Below are 23,135 nucleotides of genomic sequence, written 5' to 3' on the forward strand. Positions count from 1 at the left end.
AAAGAGCCCCCAGGAAGTCTCTGGAAGTGAGGAGGGTCCTTGGGCACTAACTGTGTGACCTTGGGCAAGTGACTCCCCATCTCTGGGCCTCAGGAGGTTGGGCAGGGCCAGGCCAAGGCTGAAATACTGAGTGGCGGAATGGTGGGGGAGGAGGAGGAAACGCCTAATACCCCCAACCCTCATCTTTCCCAACCACACTCATTCCAAATTCTTGCTCTGGGGGTTCTGATCCATGGGCAGGTCACGGTGTGGGAGGCGGAGGCTCCACTCCAGGGAGGATTCAGAGCTCCACAGAGTACACCTGGGGCAAAAGGAGCCTCGGCGTGGGGGGCCAGGACCGGGAAGGTTCTGGGACTCTCTCCCTCACCCCGGACTCCTCCCCAGAGCCTGGGGCTCAGCAACTCGCATGACCGGGCACTGGTGAAGCGCAAGTTGAAGGAGATGGCAGCGGCTGCCGAGAAGGAGCGCAAGGCCCAGGAGAAGGCTGCGCGGCAGCGGGAGAAGCTCCGGCGCGGAGAGCAGGAGGCCAAGAAGAGCTAGGGGAGGGTGCACAGGCGCTGGCGCCCAGCAGGGGCAGCCACTGGCTCCACGGGCACAGGCCTCACCAGGGAGGCTGGACCTGGGTGCTGCACTTGGGCTAGCCTGGTCCCACGCTCTCAGGGGGGACATGCCCTCTCTTACCCTGTCACTTGGTCTAGACCCAGAGCCCCCAGAAAGGGAGACCCCAGGGAGAGGGCCTAGTAATAAATCCTATTTTGAGGACTTGTTTGGCACAGAGTTCCTGGGGGAGGAGCAGATGAAGGGGAGACGGAAGAGAGGCCAGGGCTGAGGCAAGTCTGGGAGCCTGGGTCAGGCTGTCCCATTGCCCTCAGGCCATTGTGGGGCTGCGGCGGAGGGGAGCTAGGAGGCCTGCCTGCCTGCTTGCCTGCCAGAGGCCCTGAGGCCACGCCCCAGGGCTCAGAGCTGGGCTGGGCATTTCAGCAGGAGCAGGTGTGGGGGCAGTTCCTCTCCACTCTCCCAGGGCGCTGTGTGGTGGGAGAGCTCTGTCCTGCCCCCCTAAGAGGCCAGTGGGCACTGCAGCCAGTCGCACTCAGGGTAGACTCCCAGCCAAACTCCTCAACAGGAGAGCAGAGAAAGCAGCCTGGGGCGAGTGCAGTCTTTGCCAGGACTCAAGAGGGGTGGATGAACACCCCCTTCTCCCTCTCCCCTCCTCTGTCCTGTGGGTCCCAGGGGGCGAGATGACATCCACACAGGTCTGCCTCTCAGGGCCCAGTCAAGACCTGGTCTTTGACCCATTCTCCAAGCCAGGACTCCCTTCACTTCCTGCTGCTTCCTCAGAGGGCACCTAAGCCCTCTTTGGGAGCTGAGCAAACAGGAACTGATAGGGACAGAGGGCACCACTTCCACCAGCCAAGGCCTAGGAGCTGCTGACCTGGTCAGCCCTCACCCCAGCCAGGCAGAGAGGCAAAACCTGGGGGTCCCTGGCAGCTACGAGATTGGAAAGGTTCATCAGCCCACCCCCATCTGCCCCAGGCATTGTCAGAATCAGTGGGCTCAGAACTGGCAGGCGGTGCAAGCTCTGCGTTCCTGGGCCACACTGAGGGCTGGGGCCAGCTCCCTGGATGGGGGTGGAGTTTACCAGCAGCCTGGGGACAGCATGTGTCCTTTTTAGGAAATGTCCTTGGAGGAAGTGTTCATGTGTGGCGCTGGTCAGCAGCTAGCCCCGCTTCCAGGACACCGGTCAGAGTTACCGATGAGGCCAGGGGGCTCCTGCTTGGAAACCCCTCCAGCTCCTCCCATCTGCCCAGAGCGACAGATGGCACCAATGCATGCTGGCTCTCTCATTCCTGCCCAGGGACTGTGGCTTACGGCCAGCACCCTGTACCTGGGACTCAGCCCTTATCCCCCCTCTGCTATCTGTGCTGGGAGAGGGGCTTCGGAGGGAAACAGATATGAGGACACTGGCACCATCCGGGCCTGGTGGCAGGGCCATGGGAGGTTGGAAGGCACCCACATCCTTAAAGCCATCAGTAGCTATAGTGGGTGCCCACCTGCATGTGAAGGGGAGGCAGTTCTCAATTTATTTCAATAAATACTTATGATGTGCCAGTGACCAGAATTTCTGTCTGCTCCAGTTGTTGGGTTGGCTGGACTCTGCTGGGCCCTGAGTATGGTGGGACAACAGGTCTGTCACCAGGTGCTGGGCCATCCGGCGTTCTGAACAGATGGCTTTGCCCAGGGTTTTACTCACGGTCCTGAGCTGGGCCGGATGTCCCCAGCGCGTCATGTGGTGGTCACAGGACACTGCAGTGCGCATGTGTACACGTGCACGTGTGGGTCCCCTCCCCCAGGGATGCAGCCAGGCCAGTCTCATTCAGTCTCCTCTTTACTGTGGGTGTGGGTGTCACTCTCACTGCCACAGCCAGTGGGAGGGACACATAGCTTTAACCCCCGTGTGCTTAGGGGAAGGGTGGGGGCATTCAGGGTTATAAAACTAACTATATACACAGAGGGTCCTAGGGAGAAAGCCACCCTGAGCACACGTCTGGGCACAGTGGGGGCTGGGGGCTGGAGCTCAGGCAGGACGGACTGGGCTTGTGGAGGAGCGGGTGGGCATGAGCATGTGAGGACATGCTGGGAGGGCTCAGGAGGTGGCACAGACATTGCCAAGGCCACTGCAGGGCCTCGAGCAGCTTGGCTGGATGGCGAGCTCTCCATCTAACAAGATTCCTCCACTTTAGGGTTGGGCCCTGTGAGAGCCACCCTCTCCGCCACCGACCTTCAAGCCCCGAGTGGAGGCAGAGGCTGCAGGACCAGCCTCATTCCCTACTCACGGGTGTAACTCCTTTCCCCACTCAGTCCCCAGGTCTGGAGGGCACCCAGCCTCTTCCTAACACTTCGACAGGCCAAGGCCAGGGTGCCTTTGTGGGCTGGGGGAATAAGGCAAACGGGACATCCACTTGGAAGGCCTGTGCTGTGGAGGGTGCTGAGGGGAACCCAGTACCCCTGGCAGAAAAGTGACAGCCCTGGTCTCAGAGAGGAGGACTGCCATGGGAAAATGTCTCTGGGACACCCCATCAGGGTGGAGACATCCCCAACCCTCAGACATCGCCCACAGAGATGGGGAGGCCACCGAGGGGTCTCCACGGAGACGGACTGGCACTTAGGGACCATCACAGACCTATCACCGCAGTGAATTCCATAGAGACAGAACCTGGTCATCAGGGAGAACCCACCCCCTGCTCCCCCAGGAGGACGGTGAGGGGCACCACGGTGGGGGGACCCAGAGGCGGCAGTCCGTCCCCTCAGGTGCAGATGCGCGGCGGCCCTTCGCTGACGCGGTACGTGGACGTGTTCTTGGGCTCCGTGCTGGGCACACACCAGTCGCCGGCCTCCTGGATGGTCTGGTAGTGGCGCCAGGCTGACTTGTTGTAGACAGGCAGGCGCTCCACCGAGTCCGTGGACAGGGCCTGGGGAGTGCCAGGGTCAGCCCCTCTACCTCCCTGGGCGTTGTCCACTCCTCAGCAGACCACCCCACCCCAGCTCAGCGGCAGCCCAGCTGCCAGACACAGGGGCCTGGAAAGACCACGAAAGGGTGGTCCCTCCTGTGTCCCGCTCCTGCCCATTCAAGCAAGCAGCTCCCTCTAAGGGAGGGAGAGGGAGGGGGAGGAGGCTGGGCTATGTGACTCTGAGCAAGTCACCAGCTCCGGGCCTCAGTCTTCTCCTCTGAACTGAATGGCAAGACCTAGGGTGTCCCCTTCCTTTTGGGTCTAACAAGTCAAGGGGTCCCAGCACAGGGGTCTTAATCATAGACCACAGACTCCCCTAAATTCCCTGACAAGCTGTGCGCGTCTGGGGATTGAGGGTTCTTCAGGTTGAGGAACTGTAGCTTTGCTTGGATTCTTAGAGTCTGGGGCCAGGGAAGGATTAGGGGGATGGAAAGGAAAGCTCGCAGCTGGCCAAGCCTGCCCAGGTCCTATCAGCAAACCTCTTCTCCAGCTGGGCTCTGCGGGAAGGGCCCTCACCTTGAGATAGATGACAGCATCGGTCCCAAAGCCTTCCATGGAGAAGAGCTGCAGGTCTCCCTGGAAGTACTTGGCGTAGAGGCGGGAAATGGGGAGCCCGTAACCAAAGCCAGCCTGCAGCGGGGCAGGAAGGCCGTGAGGATGAGGAGGCTGGCAGGGGCCTCCTGGAGCTGCAGGGATTGACGCAGGGAGGGAAGGGTGTGCAGCTAGGGTCACACGGCGGGGGTCCCAGAGCTGGGAGGGGACATGTGGGAGGGGACACTGAGGCAAGAAGTGCGTGTGGGGTGAATGGGGGAATCATGAATGCGGGAGGGAGGCTTGGCAGGGACAGGAGTTCCGCTCAGGGGCCAGGAAGTCACAGCAGGCCCCACGGCTCCTTTGAATCTCAAGTTCTCTAACAGGGAGGTGCTGACAAGTTGGACAACACCAGGAGAAAGGTAGAAATTGGGGGTTTGGGAGCTACAGAGGAGAGGGAAGATGGGGGAAAGGTGACAGAGAGACATCCGACAGGTGAGATCTGTGCAGACTGGGGAGATGTGGGAGGTGCAGGGGCCCAGATTCAAGACAGGTGACTGTCACAGATGGCCACACAGGAGCTGAGTGAGCAGGGACATAAGGAAGTGAGTGAGGAGGAGAGAAGCCTCCCTCAGGAGGTGGGAGGAGCTGAGGTGAAGCCATCTCACCAGCGGTGTCCCCCCGGTGCCAGGCTGGGGGGTGGGTGCTGTGGAGTACATGTAGCTGAAGAGTCGCTCAATCTTCCTCAAGGGAACACCCCCACCTCGGTCACTCATCTGGGAGAGATGGGACGTGTCAGGGATTCTTTAGAGCTCAGTTTCCCCACCCTGCCCAATACCCCTGACCTTCTCATGGTCTTCCCCACCCCCAGGATCTGCCCACCATGTAGGAGAAAAGGAGAGCCTGTCTCCTGGCAGGAGGGAAGTCCCCACTACTGCTCCCTGGTCCCCAAGGTCAAAGGGTCACATACCTTGATGGACAGATCTTCCTCGCCCAAGGCCACCATGACCTTGATGGGTGGGAGAATGAGGCTGGACTCATGGCTTTCCACAGTCGCCCGCATGGCATTCTGCGGAGGGGCAGAGGTAAGAGATGCATGGGAGAAGCCAGCCCTACTCACGCTCCCCGCAAAGCAGCGGCTCCCAGCCTCCTCACCTTGAAGAGCTCAAAGAGCATGTGGTAGAGGTGGGAGGGAACGTAGACCATGTGAATCGGCTGTTTGGAGTTGGCTGCTGCAGGGCAAGTCAGGACCAAGGGTCAGGAAACTGTCAGGAGGTCACTGCTCAACCACCTTACCCAAAGGACGCACCCCCTCCCACAAAGTTCTAACTGAGTGCATGGCTGCCCAGCGAGAGACTAAATCCCCAGCCTCCTTTGAGCTGGGGTAGCCAGTGACTCATGGAAGTGATGCATTCAATTCTTGGGCCCTGCCTTCCACACCCTTGTTCCCTTCCTCCAGGCTAGAATTGAATCAGGGGTCGGGAGCCAGCCCTGACCTGTCCAGCAAGGGGCTGGCGAGAGGGAAACCTCTCTCTTAAGTAAGCCACTGGTATTGGGGTTCTAGGAAAGCCACCAAGCTGATATACAATCTAACACGCCCCTCCTCCCCACCCCTGTTGAGTTACCCCATTTTATTTCCTTCCTGTCACTTGTCATGATCTGAGATGGTCTTGTTTATTTACATGTTAATTGGCTGAAGGCCCCATTCCATAATCTCCCTAGCACCAAAAATGTAAGGTCCATGAGAACTGGGACCATTTCTGTCTTGCTTACTCTTTCATTCATTCATTCACTCAATTTCTTATTTGTTTGAGATGAAGTCTCGCTCTGTCTCCCAGGCTGGAGTGCAGTGGTATGATCTCAGCTCACAGCCTCCCAGGTTCAAGTGATTCTCTTGTCTCAGTCTCCCAAGTAGCTGGATTATAAGCATGTGCCATCAGGCCCGGCTAATTTTTGTATTTTTAGTAGAGACAGGGTTTCACCATGTTGCCCAAGCTGGTCTCAAACTCCTGACTCAAGTGATTCGCCTGCCTTAGCCTCCCAAAGTGCTGAGATTACAGGTGTGAGCCACTGTGCCCAGCCCAAATATTTATCAAATGAATTAACAATACAATAATAACTCTGCTTCTCCCCATCTAGAAAACAGTCCATCTCCCAACTCCCCGTCTCACCTTGCCCTGCCGTGTCCCCGGCCCCAAGACAGACACACACACAGCCCCGCTCACTCACCATTGATCTCCTGGATCTCCAGGTCAGGTGAGGCCATGTAATATTTGTCACACAGGAGCTTAGCCATGTCATAGGCATCTGAGAGAAGATGGGGTCATTCAGGGCATGGGTGGCCCACCCAGCAGGCAGTCCTCTTGACATTGACACTGGGGACCACCAGCACTAAACCCATGGCACCCCTTACTGAGGAACGAGTCACCCTCTGGCCAGGTAAGCTTGGAGGGGTCCCTGGGGCTCTTCTGCGGGCCAGGCACCGTGGGAATGGCTCACCTTTGACCACCTCAGAGACGTTGCAGTTGGGGTCGATGCTGCCGATGTGTTTGGGATGGGCTGGGTTGGTGCTGCCATCAAAGATGAGGGCTGCAGGCAGGAAGAGAGGATGCTGTTGGCTGGGCTGCAGTCTGTCCCAGCGCTCCCTCTTCCCCTGGGCTCTCCTTCTCTCTCTACTTTCACCTCCAATGCCTCTGTAGGCTCCAGTCCTAAAGCTGCCTGCTCCCCTGCTTCTGTCCTCCCTTCCCTGACCCCTGAACCCTCCAGCCCTGGCTTAGGCCGTTTTTAAACCTTTGCAAACCTGAAACAGACATCTTTTCAGAGGTCTCTCCCCACATCACATCTCCACACTGCATTTGTTCTTTTCTTTGACTATAACATTCTAAGAGAACTCTTACCACCTTGCTTTGGAAATTATTTGAGCATGAGGAACTTGTTTAATTTATGACCGGCTACAACCCTCAAAAATCATAGTGAATCCTCCTGGAGTAAGAAACTCTAAACAACAAATTGTTTTTGAACATAATGAGAGTTTTTATAAATACTAAATTAAACATTCTTTTAAAGATGTGACATAATTTTACATTTTGCAAACATTGAAAACAAAACGTTTTTGAAATGGAAAATGAATGAGAAAGAAAAATTTTATTTTTCTATGTTGGAGCCATTAACTCCATAGTTACTGGAGTAACTATTCAAAGACTCCCTTTGTGGGGTTCTGAAGAGTGGTCTAGGTCCCCTCAGCAGCCCGGCCCTGGGCCCCAGCACTGCCCCCCCATCGCCCGCCCCCCGCCGCCGTGGCCGGCACCCACTGTGCTGGGTGATGAGCATGCGGATGGAGATGCGGCTGAGGTAGAAGCGGTCCAGGAAGTACTGGATGTTCTGGTTGGAGACGGGGTCATCGCCATAGGTGTCCTTGTACTCAAGCACGCCTTGTGCCATGGTGGGCACCACGTCATTGTGCCGGTTCCGGATGGTGACCAGGGCGTCAGTGAACCTGTGGGGCAGGGCAGGTGCTCACATGGGACACCCCCAGACTCTCCTCCGCTTCTGACTCCCCTCTCCACGGTGTCTTCACCCACTCTACCCTTCCCAATCCGATGGACTCCCAATGCCCTCCCTGCTCCTCCCAAAGCCTGTTCTGATCTTTTAGCTGCCTGCCGGCAGGCTTCCCACTCAAAAGCCCGGAGTTCTCATCCTCCCCAGGGCAGGGCCTGGGTCTTGCCCACCGGGCTCAGGGAACAGAGAGAATGGAGTCCATGTCTCTCCCATCAAACCTGGGGCTCCCTGAAGCAGAGTCTGTTTCCCCCCTTAGACTGGATGTTCCTGAGGGCAGGGGTCTCTTCTTCCATCCTGCTGTACTTCTGCCCCAGGGGCTGCAACCCCAGATGCCTGTGGCCAACACCTGCCTTCCTGCCTCACCCAGGGTCCCCACTCACTGGCTCAGGGTGCGATGGTCCTCGGGATCCTTGTCCAGGAACTCCATGATGTCCAGGAGGCTCTGGACATACCTGTGCGGGGGAGGGAGGGGACACAGCCTCAGCTTCAGGCGGCCAGCCCCTCCTCACCCACTTCAGCTGGGCCTCGCTCTTGTCCTGCTCCTACGCGGGCCCCACACAGAGCTGCCGACAAGCCGCCTCACTATTTTTCTTCATCCATTTCATTTGTATGTGAGTCTCCCTGACAACCCAGTCAGTTATGCAAGAAAACTTCAAATTTGCTGGTCCCCCGTTTAGCACCTTTGCTTTGGAATCCTAGAATAGTCCTCTCAGAAGGGGCTTGGAGATGATCCCATCCAAGAGGCCTCACAGATCAGGAGACTGAGGCTGAGATGGGGCAGGGAGACTGGACCTAGCGCCTGCAGTGGGGGAAGGCAGGGAGGTGCATCAACTTCTCTGAGCCCCAGCGTGGAAACAGCTCCTAATGTTTCTCCCCCCGGGGTGTTGCTGCATCCAGCAGGCACAATGGCAGAGGGGCCAGCACAGGGCCTCCCAGAGTGACCCCTGACAGAGTGGCCAGCACAGGGCCTCCCAGAATGACCCCTGAGCTGGGGTGCCCTGGGCCAGGCACCTGCCTAGGCAATTGGATTCTAAAATGGCAGGTGGGAAGGACCCAAAGGTGGGGTGGGTGTGCCTTGTTCTGTCCCCAGGGGGGGCTGGGGCCCATGGAGAGTCCAGAGAAGCTCACTCTACTGCAAAAGGCCAGGTAGCAGTGGGTGATGCCCTGCCGCCCCTCCCATCTACAGGCCTGATGGGGAGGCCAGTTTTCCCTGGGCTAAGAGAAGAGCTTGATGCTCTAAAAGGAGCATCAAGAATTCCTGAACTCGGCCAGGTGTGGTGGCTCACACCTGTAATCCCAGCACTCTGGGAGGCTGAGGTGGGCAAATCACCTGAGGTCAGGAGTTCAAGACCAGCCTGGCCAACATGGCGAAAACCTGTCTCTACTAAAAATGCAAAAATTAGCTGGGCATGGTGGCACATGCCTGTAATCCCAGCTACTCAGGAGGCTGAGGGAGGAGAATCGCTTGAACTTGTGAGGCAATGGTTGCAGTGAGCTGAGATCGCTCTATTGCACTCCAGCCTGGGTGACAGAGCGAGACTCTGTCCCCCCAAAAAAGAAGCCCTGAATTCAGGGACAGCAGCAGGCCTCCTTCTGCAAGGGAGTCAGGCCCACCTGTGGTGGCAGATGGTACCAAGCTGGAGCTACTGTGCCCGTGCCCTGGGGAGCCATGACCTGTTTCCCTGCTAACATGCCCGGTCTGTGGCTTGTTCCTTTGGGGAAGGCAGGAAGAGCCTCTCTCTGGAAGAAACACTTATAACCAGGAGGAAGGGGGTCTACCTAGAGCCCTGCAGTGCCGAGGGCCCCAGGGGCCCAACAGTGTTTCTAGAAAAGGCCCCTCCACACGAGGACTCATTCCCATGTCCACAGTGTTCTGACCTTCACTGTAACCTGTAACATGTAGGCAGGCAGGAATCAGCCCCATGCACAGCATCCCCCAGGGAGGCGTCAGCAGCCCCATAGCTAGTAAGTGGGAGGATGAAGCCCCCGAGTCTCCAGCGCTCTTGCCACTCCAGAGTGCTGATTCTGCTCGACTCTCACCTCCACGCTTCTGTTCACACAGTGCCCTCTGCTAGGAATGCCCTTCCCCTTAAACCTAGCAATTGCTGCTCTTCTCGCTCTTCCCTGACAGAGAGTGAAAGAACCAGCTCTGGACCCAGACCTGGCTCTTTAAGCACCTGGAGCTGTGTAGCCCTGGGTAAGTCATGGAACCTCTCTGGGCCTGAGTTTGCTCATTAGGAAAATGGGGATTGTTATTCCTATCTACTACTGCTTTGTGGTGAGAATTCCATGTGATGATTAGCACAGTGCCTAGCGCATAGTGAGCACTCTCTAAATGCTTGCTCTTATTATGGCTGGTAGCTCAAACGTTGTCAACAGCTGCGTGCATCCTCTGAGCCCCCAGGCAGCATCTGATACTCTCCCACTGCTTGTAGGCTCTGAATCACAGCATGTTTGAGCCCCTATGCCCTGGAGACCTGCCCCACTGCCACAGGAAGGGGGCTGTCTGAGGCCCAGAGCTCACCGCCCACCCGTCCCTACCCAGAGCTCTGCACAGAGCCCGATAGGAGGAGCTGTGGCTGCTGATGGGGCTGGGGACCCTGACAGCAGAAAAGATCCGCCTTTCTCTCAGCCCCCCTCACCATCCCTGCCACCCCAGCAGACGATCAGGCTGGCACTCCTAAGACCTCACCTGTCTCCCTGGAGAATAACATAGCGACCACTAACATCCACTTGTGCCGAGTCCCACACAGGGTCTCTCATCTGCCAACAGCCTTGATGAGCACACGGTATTTCCCTCTTTTTGCAGACAACGAGACCAGCACTGAGAGGTTAGTGATATGCCCCAGGCCACACAGTAAGCAGCAGGCTGGGATTCAAACCTAGCTCTCGCAGACTCCAAGTCTACACCACATGGCCAACGGCCGACACTGGCCCTGATGGTGATGCCGCTGCTGATGGTGATGGTGGCATTTACTGGGTACCAATGGCCAGGTCCACCCTGTGCTTCCATCCTGCCCCACTTTCACCTCCGCAAGAACCCTGGAGGTGGGCGCTACTGCTGGACCCATTTTACAGATGAGGAAGTTAACACGCAGAGCTGAGATTCTCTCTCCCAGGCCTATGTGGCTCCAAATCCCTTGCTCCCTAAACGCACCCAAAATAGACCTTCACGCTCATGATTCTTAGGGGAGAGAGGGCCCGCACACAGGCAGTGCTAGGGGCAGGTGGGGAGAGGAGGGGGAGGAGACCCACTGCAGAGTGGGGCCTGGGACCCCTTCCCAGGGGGCAGGTGGGGATGAAGCGGGTGGGAGCTGGGAGGCTAAGCCACTTCCTGACTGTGCTGGGCAGCGGGTGGGGGTGGGCACGGTCAAAGTCCCAGTCTCACTTAGGGAGAGTGCCCCAGCTGCTGGCACCACCCCTTTTGTGGCTGCTGAACAACCCTAGAGGGCAGAAATGGGGCCTGGTCACATGGCCACTGAAGTGGAGCAAAGGGCACCGGCACGGAGTGACAGTGGGCAGCGCCTGCCAGCCTCCCTCACAAGGCCAGGGCTCCTCCAGGGCAGGGGGCCCGGGCTACTCTTGGAATGGAGGGGAGAGGATGAGGATTTTCCCAGAGGTCCCTGGCCTGGCCCTGAGGCCCCTCAGGGGCCTGGTGCACCAAATGTCACCCTTGGGCCGGTTCTTGGTCCTAAGAAGAGAGACTGGGGACGAGTGGCGCTGGCCTCTGGGCTGCCCACCCCTTGCAGGCCAGAGAGAGAACTGGGCTTATATAAGGGAGGCCTGAAGCAGTGGTGCAGTGACAGACAGGCACCGACAGGCGGGAGAGGCATTGCCCCCACCCCTCCCCGGGACCTGCGGGGAGGCTGGGGTCTCTGGGCCTGCTGACCTCTGCAGTGATCAAGGCCCCCAGGAGTCCCTTGGTGAGATCCGGAGCTCCCAAGCCCAGCCCAAGGTAATGTGGAGACCCACCCAAACCCTGCTTTCCAGGACTCCAGAGCCAGTCCAGAGCCCCGGGATTGGGGAGGAGGAGGCGTGGGATGCAGGCAGAAGCCAGGAGGCTTGCTGAGAGTGTGGGGCTGAGAATGGGCGATGGGGGCTGGAGGAGAGGGTGGGCGAGTGTGGGAGGAGGGCCCTGCAGCCCTGTGTGGGAGCAGAGGGGGTGCTGAGCCAGAGGGGGAGTGTGTGTAATTGTGTGCATGTGGCATGTGCGTGCCTGTGGGTGTGTGCGAGGGTGTGCCCTGTGCACTCGTATCCACAGCTGCTGGGGAGCAGGGTGTAAACAAGGCAAGGGCTGGGGAGGAGGGTGCTCGCTGCAGTCGGGGGAGAGGTGGCGGTGTCCCGCCTCCGGAGCCTCTGAGCCAGGCAGGTTTGGGTTCTGCTGCTGATCGATTGTGCCCTAAAGAGGCCATCGAGTCCCTTAGGTCCCCATCTGCAAAATGGGGTTCACGGGAGTAAGCACCTCGTGGGCCTGGGTGTACAGAAAAGGAGATGATGCCTCGAGTACATGCGCAGTAAGTGGTCGGTCCTGCTCCGGTCATGCAAGGAGCGGCTGACGGGTTTGGAGAGCTCGTGTGGCTTTAGCAGGTCCTCGGCACCCAAGCCACACCCCCTGTGTGGGGTCCACACACCTTGCTGACGGGCAAGGGAGGTTTGTGCGAAGGTGCTGGCCATATCGCCTCCCACCTACGGCCCCCACAAAGAGCCTGTTAGTGACAGCAGTGAGTCATTGTCATTTGATTCTACTCTGCAGCTCCTGCATTTTCTGGAAGCACATCCCCACAGACTCCACGCCTGGAGAGGAGCTGGGGTTGTCCCTTTCTGTCTCTAACAACACCGGCTGTCAACAATTTTGTAAAGTGAGTTCTGCTCTCCCACAGACTTGCACCATGAACTTGGAAATCTCTGACTCCACCTCACTGCCCAGAGCACAGGCTCCCTCCTTTCCCTTCAAGAATCCAGTCTCCAAATCCAACAGCTGGGTTCGAATCCCAACTTCACCACCTAGTCCCCGAGTGATCTCAGATAAGGTTCTTCACCTCTCTGAACCTCAGTTTCTCATCTAGAAAATGGGATGATAGCAAGGACTACCTCATAAGGTTGTGAAGATGAAATGAGTTAATATGCGTAGACACTTAGGACAGCTCCTGGGACACAGCTAGCCTTTGGAGGTGTTTGCTTTTGTTATTATCATGATTTATTACTACCTTGCCCAAGAAGCCACACCACAGTTACATCCTCTGTGGGCTGGAGGTGTTGCTGCCCGGCAGCCTGGGGACATGGCTTGTATTGGTAGAGTTCTGCACACTTTTCACATCTAGCACTGGCCTTTGGCCCTTACAAACACGATGGGTCCCCATTTTACACATGAGGAAGCTGAGGCTCAGAGATGCCATGTGGCTTGCCCAGGATGAAGCTTCAAAGTCACACATGCTGAAGCCAAACCTGGGACTTTCCCTCCCCGTCCAGTCTCCACCAAAACAGGGCCCACTATCACAAGTCTGTCCAGTTGAAATAATGTATCAGGTTTATTTAGAACCAGGAATTCTCACCTTGCCCACAGTGACTCTGCCTAGAACCTCTCCCCAGCTGAGTAGAAACTCCATTTCTATGACCACAGATGAACCATGACCACGAATAAACTCCATCTGCCAAGAGCTCTTGTGTTTTCCAGAAAGGAGGGTTTGCTCCTTACTCATCAGACTCAGGCTAGAGGCCCTCTTGCCAAGCTCCCTGGTAAAGTCTCCCCCCTCCTCTCAGGCACCTAGAACCTGCCCACCTCCATCATTCCAGCTAGCAGGCTGTTGCTCCTGGAGAACGAGCTCTCCACTCTCTTATAGGCAGCCACCTCAACTCTGTCGGGAAGTCCTTCTTGTCCACACACCTCAGTCTCTCTTGCTGTAGCCAATGCTCATTCTCTCTGGAAACATTCTTGGCAGGCCGTCTCTTCAGTGTGTTGGGATGCTTTAGCAATCCCTCGGCCTGCTCTCCTTTAAGCTGAGTCTTTCTTTCTTTCTTTTATTTTTGAGACGGAGTCTCGCTCTGTCGTCCAGGCTGGAGTGCAGTGGCGCGATCTCAGCTCACTGCAAGCTCCGCTTCCTGGGTTCACGCCATTCTCCTGCCTCAGCCTCCCGAGTAGCTGGGACTACAGGTGCCTGCCACCGCGCCCAGCTAATTTTTTATATTTTTAGTAGAGACGGAGTTTCACCGTGTTAGCCATGATGGTCTCGATCTCCTGACCTTGTGATCCGCCCGCCTCAGCCTCCCAAAGTGCTGGGATTACAGGCATGAGCCACCGCGCCCGGCCTAAGCTGAATCTTTCATTGAGGAAGTGCTCTCTCTTGTCTAACTTCATTCCCTCCTGCTGTTACTTGGCATTACTTGCAAGCTTTGCGGAAGAATAAGTCAGGCCAACCTCTTATCTGTGTCACTGAGTTTCAGGAAGAGACTCTGCAGGGGCCGCTGGGGGAGTCATGGGAAGCTCAGCAGCCCCATGCCCTCCTCCCGCATCCCTCAGCTCTCCCAGGAACACGGTGTCCAGTGAGGGGCCTGAGAAGTCCTGCCCTAGAGTCAGGAACCAGGCGGAGAGGCAGCCAGTTCAGGCAGCCGGATAGAACCGGAGGAGGGCCAGGGAGAACAGATGGTACCTTCTGTCTCCTTCCCACCACTCCACACCACCCACAGTGGGAAGTGTTGGTTGGCTCAGAGGTCCTGGACCCCCAAGAAGCAGGGCACAGCAAGGGGTGACCTGGTTGGGCTCCATGGAAATCAGGCTCTGTGCCTCATGCCTCCACCCCTTCTTCACAGCCCACACTAACAGCACAATCTCCAGAAAGTCAGTTCTCAGCTACCTTAGCCAGGCTCCTTCCTGTCTCCACACCTTTGCCCAGGCTATTCCTTTAGCCTGGAATGCCCTTCCCTTCCTTTTAGCTCTAAGCTTGCCTAGGTACCCTGTAAGGTCCAGTGACAAGTCATCTCCTCTGCATGTCCATAGCAACTGCCCCACAACGTGTCGTTCAACCAACATTCATGGTGCACCCACTACACCCCTAGCCTTGTGTGTACAACACTGCCCCTCTCCACATCTCATTTAATTAGAACAAGCCCCATATCCACAGGTCCATGCATAGAAAACAGCGCTGGAAAGGCACCACTACATCTGACGAAACTGAACTGTGTTCGGTTAGGGGGTGGAGGGGAGTGGTTGGCATTTTCTTCTATCTACTATTTTGCATTTTCCAAGTGTCAAGTGAACCTGTTATACTTCCACAATGAGGGAAAAATATCAATATTCTTTTAAAATAATGTTTGGGTTCCTAATTTAAATAAAACGAACTCTTCGGCATCTCCCTGCTCCTAGCACTATGCTGGACTCAGTTCACCCTGCCTGGGTGAGTATTATTTTTCCCTCAAGATCACAGGCCTCTGAGGGCAGCTGCTGTGACTTCGCATGGCTTTGGGCTCAGAGTACATGTGGGCATGTGCTCCTGAGTCTACAAGGAAATCACAACTATATCATACTGAAGTCCAAAAGAACCAGCCCAAGATTTCTGCAAGGGTGCCACCACAGTCAATGAGGATTAGCTATTTACATGCCCAGTGACAAGGGACACCCTTGTTTATTCTTCATGTGACTGGCCTTTGGCTAATTTCATCCAGTTACTTAACTTGAGTTCTTGAGTGAACTCTGCTGAGCCTTTCCCTCTGTTCCTGCTGCAGTGCGCAATAAACGTTTGGTCTTTGCCCCTCCAAAGCTCTTCGGGAAGGTACTGTGCCATCCTTGTGTGTATCTGAGTATTTTCCAACATCCAAAACAGTCTGTCTTGCAGCTTGGGTTATATAATTTATTTGAAAACTTGCTTCTTGTTTCTGCTTCCCAAAAAGTTACCCCCAGTAAATACTGCCTAACAGCTATTGGAGTTCCAGGTCTGGGCTGCTGGCTAATGCTGACATCAGCCTGACTTGGGGTTTTGGCTGTGAAAATCATGCTTTCCTGGGTGGATCCTGTGTTTCCAGAGAAAGGTGGGTGGTAAGAAGAGGGCTAGACACAGAGACTAGGAGCTTGACCTCAGGCCTGCTCTGGCCTCGGATTCCCATGTGACCCTAGGCAACTCCAAGCTCTTGGGGCTTTGGTGTCTCCTGTCTGTCCCCACCCCACCGTCAAGGCTGCTAAAAGCTTGGAGACTCCATCCCTGAGCCCGGGGACACTGGCGATGGAGTGGGAGGTGCAGGGACTGAGCCAGGGGTCTCACCAGCTCTGCACCAGCTGCACAGAGGGTGTGCTCAGCACCCGGTCAGGAAGCAGGTTGATCTCTTTCATGATGTTGGCCAGGCGCACAGGCAGCTCCTGCCTGAGGAAGGTGAAGGAGGTTTTCTCACAGGCATTGCTGGATCCTGGCAGGAGAAAGAGGGGTGAGCCACAGAGCCACAGACTATGAAAGCCAAAGGATGTCTCGGCCAGGTCAGCTAAACCCTTCATTAACTGGGGGCTCAGAGAGCAAGTGACCTGCCCAGGGCACACAGCAAGGCTCCCCATCCCCTGCAGGGCTCAAACACCTATACCCCGTGCCTAACACTTCAGGGGTGGCATCCTCTCCTCATCCCCAGCTGAACCCTGCTTGCCTTTAACCACAGTGGACAGGGCCACTCCTGGGCCCATGTGGAGCTGCCTCTGGCCTCAGTCACCTCACTTCTCTTTCCTTCCCTCCCAGCACACTCACTTTGAGGGGCTGATCCCAGGGGGCAAAGGAGCCTGGGAAACCCATCCCTAACTAGGACTGGGCTCTGGCTGAGGGGGGCTATGGCTAGACCACCACTGCAGGCTCCCAGTGTTGTCTCTGGCCAGCCCACCTCACCCAGCCTGGCCTGAATGCCCATGTGGGGCTGCTATGCTTTAATGCCCATCCGTGGGGCAAACGAGCCCGAGAACAGGAGTCCAAATGCCTCGGTCCTTGTCTGGCGTCAAGATGGAGAGGGTGGGGGACCGAATACGGCCTTGGCCCATGGGTTCCAGTCCATCAGGCTCTGCTTCCAACTCTGTCACCCAGGCCATGCCATCATCCTTTTGAAGGTCTCAGTTTCCCCCATAGTACAAGTTGACCAAACTCTACTGTGAGCCCCCCACAGCTGTGATGTTTCTGTAATTAGGGTGCAGTTTGTGGGGACAGCTGCTGGGGGCTGGGGTAGGCCCAGGAGGCTTTCCTACATGGGGGAGGCTCAAGACTCAGACAGGGCAGGGGTGCAGGCAGACAAGTCCTGAGGAACAGGTGCCTTATGTCTCGGCTGCCACCTCCCTGTTCCCGTCCCATCATTGACACAGCTGCAACCCAAGCTAGGCACTATCAACTCAACTCTTGAGAGACTGCCCCCCACCCCCAGTCCCCAGCTGGCACCATGGAAATACCACAGACAGACAGGGCCCACACAATGCCCATTTCAGCCGCCACGTTGGCACAGCCTCCCTCCTGCCCCAGGGCCACCCCCAGGATGCTAGTAGTGTGCGATTCTGACCTAGCAGCCCTGGGGCAGCCAAGGGAGGTATAGGCGGCTTGACTCCACATCATGGTGCCTGGGGCCCCTGCCCAGCTGGGGAGAGGCTGCCAGGCCGGAACAGATTTGATCTTCAAGTGTCCTTGCCCACGGGGCAGATAGGGTCCAGCTCCTTCTGTGGGTGGATGTCTACCAGTCAGGGCACTCTCTCCCGCTGGCATCCTCTGGAAGAGCCCCCTTCCCCAACTGCCCCTGGCTTAATCTCACCCTCTGCCCAGGGGTGTCTGACCCTTCATGCCCAGTCCAGGTCTCTCTCCAGATGGCTGCACCTCTCAACTCTGCCTCCTCACTCCCACCAGCAGACCCCCGGTTTCCTCTGGTGGGAGGAGGGGCCCCTACTCCTCCAGTCATGAGGACAACTCCCATTAACCCTTTAGCGTCTGGATACCACCCTACTCCCTTCCTGCAGTAACATCACAGCTTCACTGCCCCTTACTCTTCAAGATCTCTCATGAGGCCCAGGAAGAAACCTCGGGACCCTCCTTGTAAATGCCCCCCATTCCCATCAACAGCCCAGTCGAGAGGCCCCGGCCGGTTCCTGCTTCCCCATTAACTCTTTCCTGCCTGTACCCTTCCAAACAACCCTTCTCTGTCACTCGGGGCCTTTCTTCTCCTCCGTCCCCCTAGCCCCCGGCTGCCCCTCCCAGAGCCCCGCGGGCCTCCGCTGCCAGCTGCCTCCCGCCCACTCCGTACCGAAGTCCAGAAACTGCTTCATGGACAGCGGGGACGGGGAGAACTTGCTGAAGTGCTCTATGTACTTGGGCGCCCCTGCCAGGGACGCATTCTTCAGCAGCGCCCAGACCCAGCGCATGGCTGCGGCGGCCGCGACTCGGGTTGTGGTCCCCGCGCTGGCAGCGCTAGCGCACCGTTGGGCCCAGTGACGCGATTCGGCCGCCTCCTCCCTACCCTTGCCCTGGCGGGCATTCCAACGCCCAGCCAATCGGCTCGTCGTGGCGCCTCGACGTCGCCAATGGCCACTCACAAACAACTCCGGGCGAACCAATAGCCTTCCGCCCTGGCACGTGGCTTCCCCCTGGGCCCGCCCCCTTAACCCACGCTTTGCCGGGGCGGCCTGTTGTTTTGGGGAGGCCGCGCCGAGATCCCACCTCCCCTGTGTTCACGCCTCCCTTTCCTCCCCGGGGCGAAGCCCGGGTTAACCCCTTCCTTCCCAGAGCCCCGCCAGCCCTTTCACTTCCTCTTCCACGCCTGCCTTTCCCTTGCTAACCCCTCGCATCTCCTTCACCTGCAGGCTCCTTTTAACCCTTCCTTTCCAGAGTTGTCTAGGTAGCTTTCAACCAATCCCTTTTCTCCAACTCAAAGGTACCTGTTTCACCTGTCGTGATCTTTACCTATCCTCCCTTAACGGGTCTTGGGGATTCCCAGTCCGGATGACAGTGACCCAGACTGCGAATATTTGCAAAATTCGGAACCAGGGTGCAAGCCTATACGAATCTGTCCCGTATATGTGCAGCCCACCCGCTTCCACAAAGATCCAAGCGGCTCAGGAAAAGGCGGAGTTTGCTTTTCCAATTGAAAAACATCCAGAGTAAAAACCATCACGACTAGTGGCGGTGGAGGCAGCAGCTATCGTCCATGCCAGTTAACACTTTCATTTTATTATATAGCTCATCTGACCGAACATAAAGCCTTAGACATCTAGCGCGACCACCTGAGAAAGCCACCTCCTTCGCACCGGGCTTCCTTAGAGCAAAGATCCCAGGAGGTGAAGTGTCTCTGGGAGGCCCGGAGCCGGTTCTTCATCAGCAGCCCCCCTTCTCCTGGAGAAAATGTGATGCGCCCTCTTGTGGCCGAACGTGGTATCTCCCATCGTGGGCTTAGGGCCCGACCCGCCACTTTGATGCTTTCTTTGCTCGGTGACATTAGCCTAATACGTGTTAGGCTTTATGCTGGGAACAGGGAACACAAACAGGATCAAGAAATGGCCTTTTTCTTCGATGATTTCATTTCCAAGTTTCAGAGATAGCTACATAAGTAAATAATTAGCTATAACTGAATGTGATTGTAATACAGACCTCAAAGAGCAAAGCTTCACAAATGGAAAGGCCCCTTAGCTGGATGAATAATAAGCTATATGCCAGGCACTGTTTGCCGACATTATCTCATTTAATTCTCTATTTTATTATTCTTAGCCTCATTTCATAGATAAGAAAACCGAGACTCAGGGATCATTCTCAACTGCAAATCTGACCTTATTACTTCCTTGCTCACAGCCTTTCAATGGGCTATTTTTTTTTGGGGGGGGGGATGGAGTCTCGCTCTGTCGTCCAAGCTGGAGTGCGGTGGCACAACCTTGGCTCACTGCAAACTCCTCCTCCCAGGTTCAAGCGATTCTCCTGTCTCAGCTTTCCAAGTAGCTGGGATAACAGGCATGTACTACCATGCCTGGCTAATTTTTGTAATTTTAGTAGAGGCAGGGTTTCACCATGTTGTCCAGGCTGGTCTCGAATTCCTGACCTCAAGTGATCCACCCGCCTCAACCTCCCAAAGTGCAGGGATTACAGGTATGAGGCACTATGCTAGGCCATCAATGGCTCTCTTCTTCTTACTGGAGCCTTTCCAGTTGTCACACAATCGACTTTTGCTTAATTCTCCAGACTCCTTTCTCTACATTCCCCCACGCAGCTCCCAGCCATACCTGTCTGCTGCCTTGAACCAGCCTCTAGTCTCTAAGCCACTGCAAATACATCTCTTCTGTCTGGATCATTCTTTCTTCCCAGCTTCACCTGCCCATTCTTCAGGTCTCAGCTGCTTAGTCATCCCTTCCTCCTGGAAGCCTTCCTTGATCCTACCAAGCTGGGTTATAGGCTGCCTTCAAGGGCTCCTTAGATCTCCTGATCTTAGCAAATATTCACAGTCTGGGTCACTGTCATCCAGACTGGGAACCCACAAGACCCCTTAAGAGAGGACAAGGAAAGATTAGGACATGTGAAACAGGTAGCTTTTTGAGGAAAGGGATTGGCTGAAAGCTACCTGGACAAATCCAGGAAGGAGGGGTTAAAAGGAGCTGATGGTAGCTCTTATCAATTGAGTGAAAATTGTTTGCCGACTGATCTGTTTTCCCGCTAGACTTTAAGCTCCATGAGGGCAGGGCAGGGGTTGTATCTGTCTTATTCACTGCCCTATCTCTAGCATCAGGCAGTACTCAGCACGTAGTAGGGAGGACAGGGTGAAAAAGAAGACAGGGCGAGCAGGGGAGCATACCACAGAGATATTCCAGAGAACCACCAAACATCCGCTGGGCTAGCAATTAGGACGTGATTGATGATGGTAGTGAGTGCAGTTTTCAAGTGCACAGAAGAATATATAGAATATTATGTACAAAAAACCTGGCCTTCACTTTGGGAGGCTGAGGTAGGAGGATTGCTTGAGCCCAGGAGTTCAAGACCAGCCTGGGCAGCATAGCAAGATCTTGTCTCTACAAAAAATATAAAATTAGCTGAGTGTGGTGGCATGTACCTATAGTCCCAGCTACTTGGGAGGCTGAAGTAGGAAGATTGCTTGAGCCCCAGAGGTCAAGGCTGCAGTGAGCCAGAGCCATGATTGTGCCACGGCACTCCAATCTGCGTGACTGAGACCCGGTCTCAAAAAAAAAAAAAAAAGCCTATTTCTTGCCTAGCAATAAATGGTAGCTATTGCTGTTATTGTCAAAATTAAAGTAACAAGGAAAAGGCCATGGCCTCTAAGGCTAGATGTAGGAGAGGGAAAGAGATTTCCCATGACCCTCACCTTAGGCCGGACTTCCATAATGTGGGCTCTGTGCTTGGATAAGAATTCTTTCTGCAGAGCCTGCTGCAGGGTGCTAACAGCAGTGGTGTATGTGGAACATCGTAGTCAAGTTTGGTTAGGTGATGCTGAGGTAAACTGCACCCCCACTGATTCCCAAATCTCCCACTATATGTACAATGTGGGTTGGTTGGGGAACTCTCCAAGGAGCTCAAGAAACTTGGCATCGCAGAGGGTTCTTTTACAGTGGGCATTGCTACATCTCTGCCAGTTATGTTTCTTTCATAATATGTAGCTTACGCTAGTTCTGAAAATGACTTATCCTCAAGAGTGTGTGTGTGTGTGTGTGTGTGTGTGTGTGTGTGTGTGTGTGGTCTTCCTCAAGCAGTGGCTCACAGGAGACTGGTGGGTCTGTGAAACTGGCCAGAGGGATGTGTAAACACCCCTGTCTTAAGCAGGAAGTAGCTGCAAGGACAAGACTGGGCCGAGTTTTGACAACCCACACGTGTTATGCCCAAAGAACTGGATTCCAGATTCTAGAAAATAAAGTGTGGTCTCCACTCACTCGGTTCTGAGAGCTTGGCAGCTCTGGGTAGGGGCTAGGGTTTTCCTTGGGAAAGTGGACATTCCATTGTCAGTCACCCTGGGAAGAGGCAAATCCCGGCACAGAAAGTGAGGAGGGGGAAAGGGGCCGACATTAGGCCCAGAACCCTGTTGTGAGCTGAGCGCTGGTGGAGGGAGGTGGGGCAGACAGCTGCCACCACAAGGAGGCTGGGAGGCACCCAGGCATCAGGTGGGTCTCCCAGAACAGCCTGGGTCTGTGAGCTCTGAGCATATCTGACCTGGCTTCTACCTCTGCGTTTCTCTGGGTAGCAATTTCCAGCCTCCAGTGAAGTCTTGCCGAAGTTCACAGCCTTAAGGAAAATTAACAGAAGGACTTGGCCACATTCCAGGTCACAGGGGGAACAGCCTTACTCCATTCCCCAGGCCTGTGTGGAGGGGACAAACCGAGGGCAGAGGAGGAAGTTGCTTTGGGAACCCAGGACATGGCAGGAAGCAAAGCGAAGGCTTGATCCATGTGCTGTGGCCATGTAAGCCAGGCGCTCAAACACTCCCAAGGAGCTTCTGAAAGACCAGAGCTCTCAGCTCCTGGAGGCTGGACCTTGTGACAGTTCAGTCTCTGCAGCCTTGGATCAGTGGTTTACCTTCTGATCTCTTATTGGCGCCTGGTGGTGGTTGTGGGGAAACCAAGGCAGAAAAGCAGGCTCTTACCTGAATTCAGCCTGACTAAGGGCTCTCCTCTCTCCACCCTTGCACCCAGCCTATCTCCATAGCCTGCCAGGACTGCCTGTTCCTACAGCTGAGTAGCTTTTGCCTCTTCTCGACCCTGCACACCGCCACCTCTGCCTGCTTGGCCCTCCCCAGGGTCAGCGCACTGTCCTCTAAGAAGACGTTCTGGGTTTCATCCAGGTCCCCCAAGGCTCACCCCTCATCTTCTGTTCTGGATCTCTATGACTGACTCTTAGATGGGAGGATTCCTGAGAGCAGGGGCCAGTGTCACCTCCATCAATCTTATTATTTTTCTTTGAGACAGAGTCTTGCTCTGTCGTTCAGGCTGGAGTGCAATGGCACGATCTCGGCTCACTGCAACCTCTGCCTCCTGGGTTCAAGTGATTTTCCTACACAGTTTTATTTTTTATTTTTTTATTTTTTTGAGACGGAGTCTTGCTCTGTCACCCAGGCTGGAGTGCAGTGGCGTGATCTCGGCTCACTGCAAGCTCCGCCTCCAGGGTTCACGCCATTCTCCTGCCTCAGCCTCTCCGAGTAGCTGGGACTACAGGCGCCCGCCACCACGCCCGGCTAATTTTTTGTATTTTTAGTAGAGATGGGGTTTCACCGTGGTCTCGATCTCCTGACCTCGTGATCCGCCCGCCTCGGCCTCCCAAAGTGCTGGGATTACAAGCGTGAGCCACCGCACCCGGCCCTCAAGTGATTTTCCTACTTCAGCCTCCCAAGTAGCTGGGATTATAGGCATGTGCCACTGCGCCCAGCTAACTTTTGTATTTTTAGTAGACACAGGGTTTCGCCATGTTGGCCAGGCTGGTTTCGAACTCCTGAGCTCAGGTGATCCGCATACCTTGGCCTCCCAAAGGGCTGGGATTACAGGTGTGAGCCACTGCACCCGGCCACCTCCCTCCATCTTTACCCTCAAACCCGCAAGTCCCCAGACCTGGCTTCATCTAC

At 55.8% G+C, this 23,135-nt stretch overlaps 2 protein-coding genes across 9 annotated transcripts in view; one reads left to right on the forward strand and one right to left on the reverse strand.

The window, feature by feature from the left end:
• Positions 1 to 2,113, forward strand: part of SAMD14 (sterile alpha motif domain containing 14) — an 18,922-nt gene extending 16,809 nt beyond the window's left edge. For all 7 annotated transcript variants that reach the window (XM_030808052.1, XM_030808051.1, XM_030808050.1 and 4 more), the window contains one exon: positions 385 to 2,113. In XM_030808052.1, coding sequence (XP_030663912.1) covers positions 385 to 540 — 156 coding nt within the window. In that variant the 3' untranslated portion in view covers positions 541 to 2,113. The remainder of the gene's footprint in view (positions 1 to 384) is intronic.
• On the reverse strand, positions 2,060 to 18,113 carry PDK2 (pyruvate dehydrogenase kinase 2). 2 transcript variants are annotated; one of them, XM_030808054.1, is made up of 11 exons: positions 17,109 to 17,650; positions 15,851 to 15,992; positions 7,979 to 8,050; positions 7,352 to 7,536; positions 6,540 to 6,629; positions 6,270 to 6,347; positions 5,196 to 5,272; positions 5,011 to 5,109; positions 4,709 to 4,816; positions 4,026 to 4,139; positions 2,060 to 3,470 (listed from the first exon to the last, which is right to left on the reverse strand). In XM_030808054.1, the coding sequence occupies exons 2-11, from the start codon at positions 15,916 to 15,918 to the stop codon at positions 3,306 to 3,308; spliced, it is 1,056 nt and encodes a 351-aa protein (XP_030663914.1). In that variant the 5' UTR covers positions 15,919 to 15,992; positions 17,109 to 17,650; the 3' UTR covers positions 2,060 to 3,305. The 2 variants fall into 2 exon arrangements, with proteins under 2 accessions (XP_030663914.1, XP_003281289.3); XM_003281241.4 differs by lacking the exon at positions 17,109 to 17,650 and adding an exon at positions 17,841 to 18,113 and having other exon boundaries at positions 2,068 to 3,470.
• Between the last annotated feature and the right edge of the window lie 5,022 nt (positions 18,114 to 23,135).

Source organism: Nomascus leucogenys, unplaced genomic scaffold, assembly GCF_006542625.1.
Source record: "Nomascus leucogenys isolate Asia unplaced genomic scaffold, Asia_NLE_v1 Super-Scaffold_258, whole genome shotgun sequence".
Lineage (NCBI taxonomy): Eukaryota > Metazoa > Chordata > Mammalia > Primates > Hylobatidae > Nomascus > Nomascus leucogenys.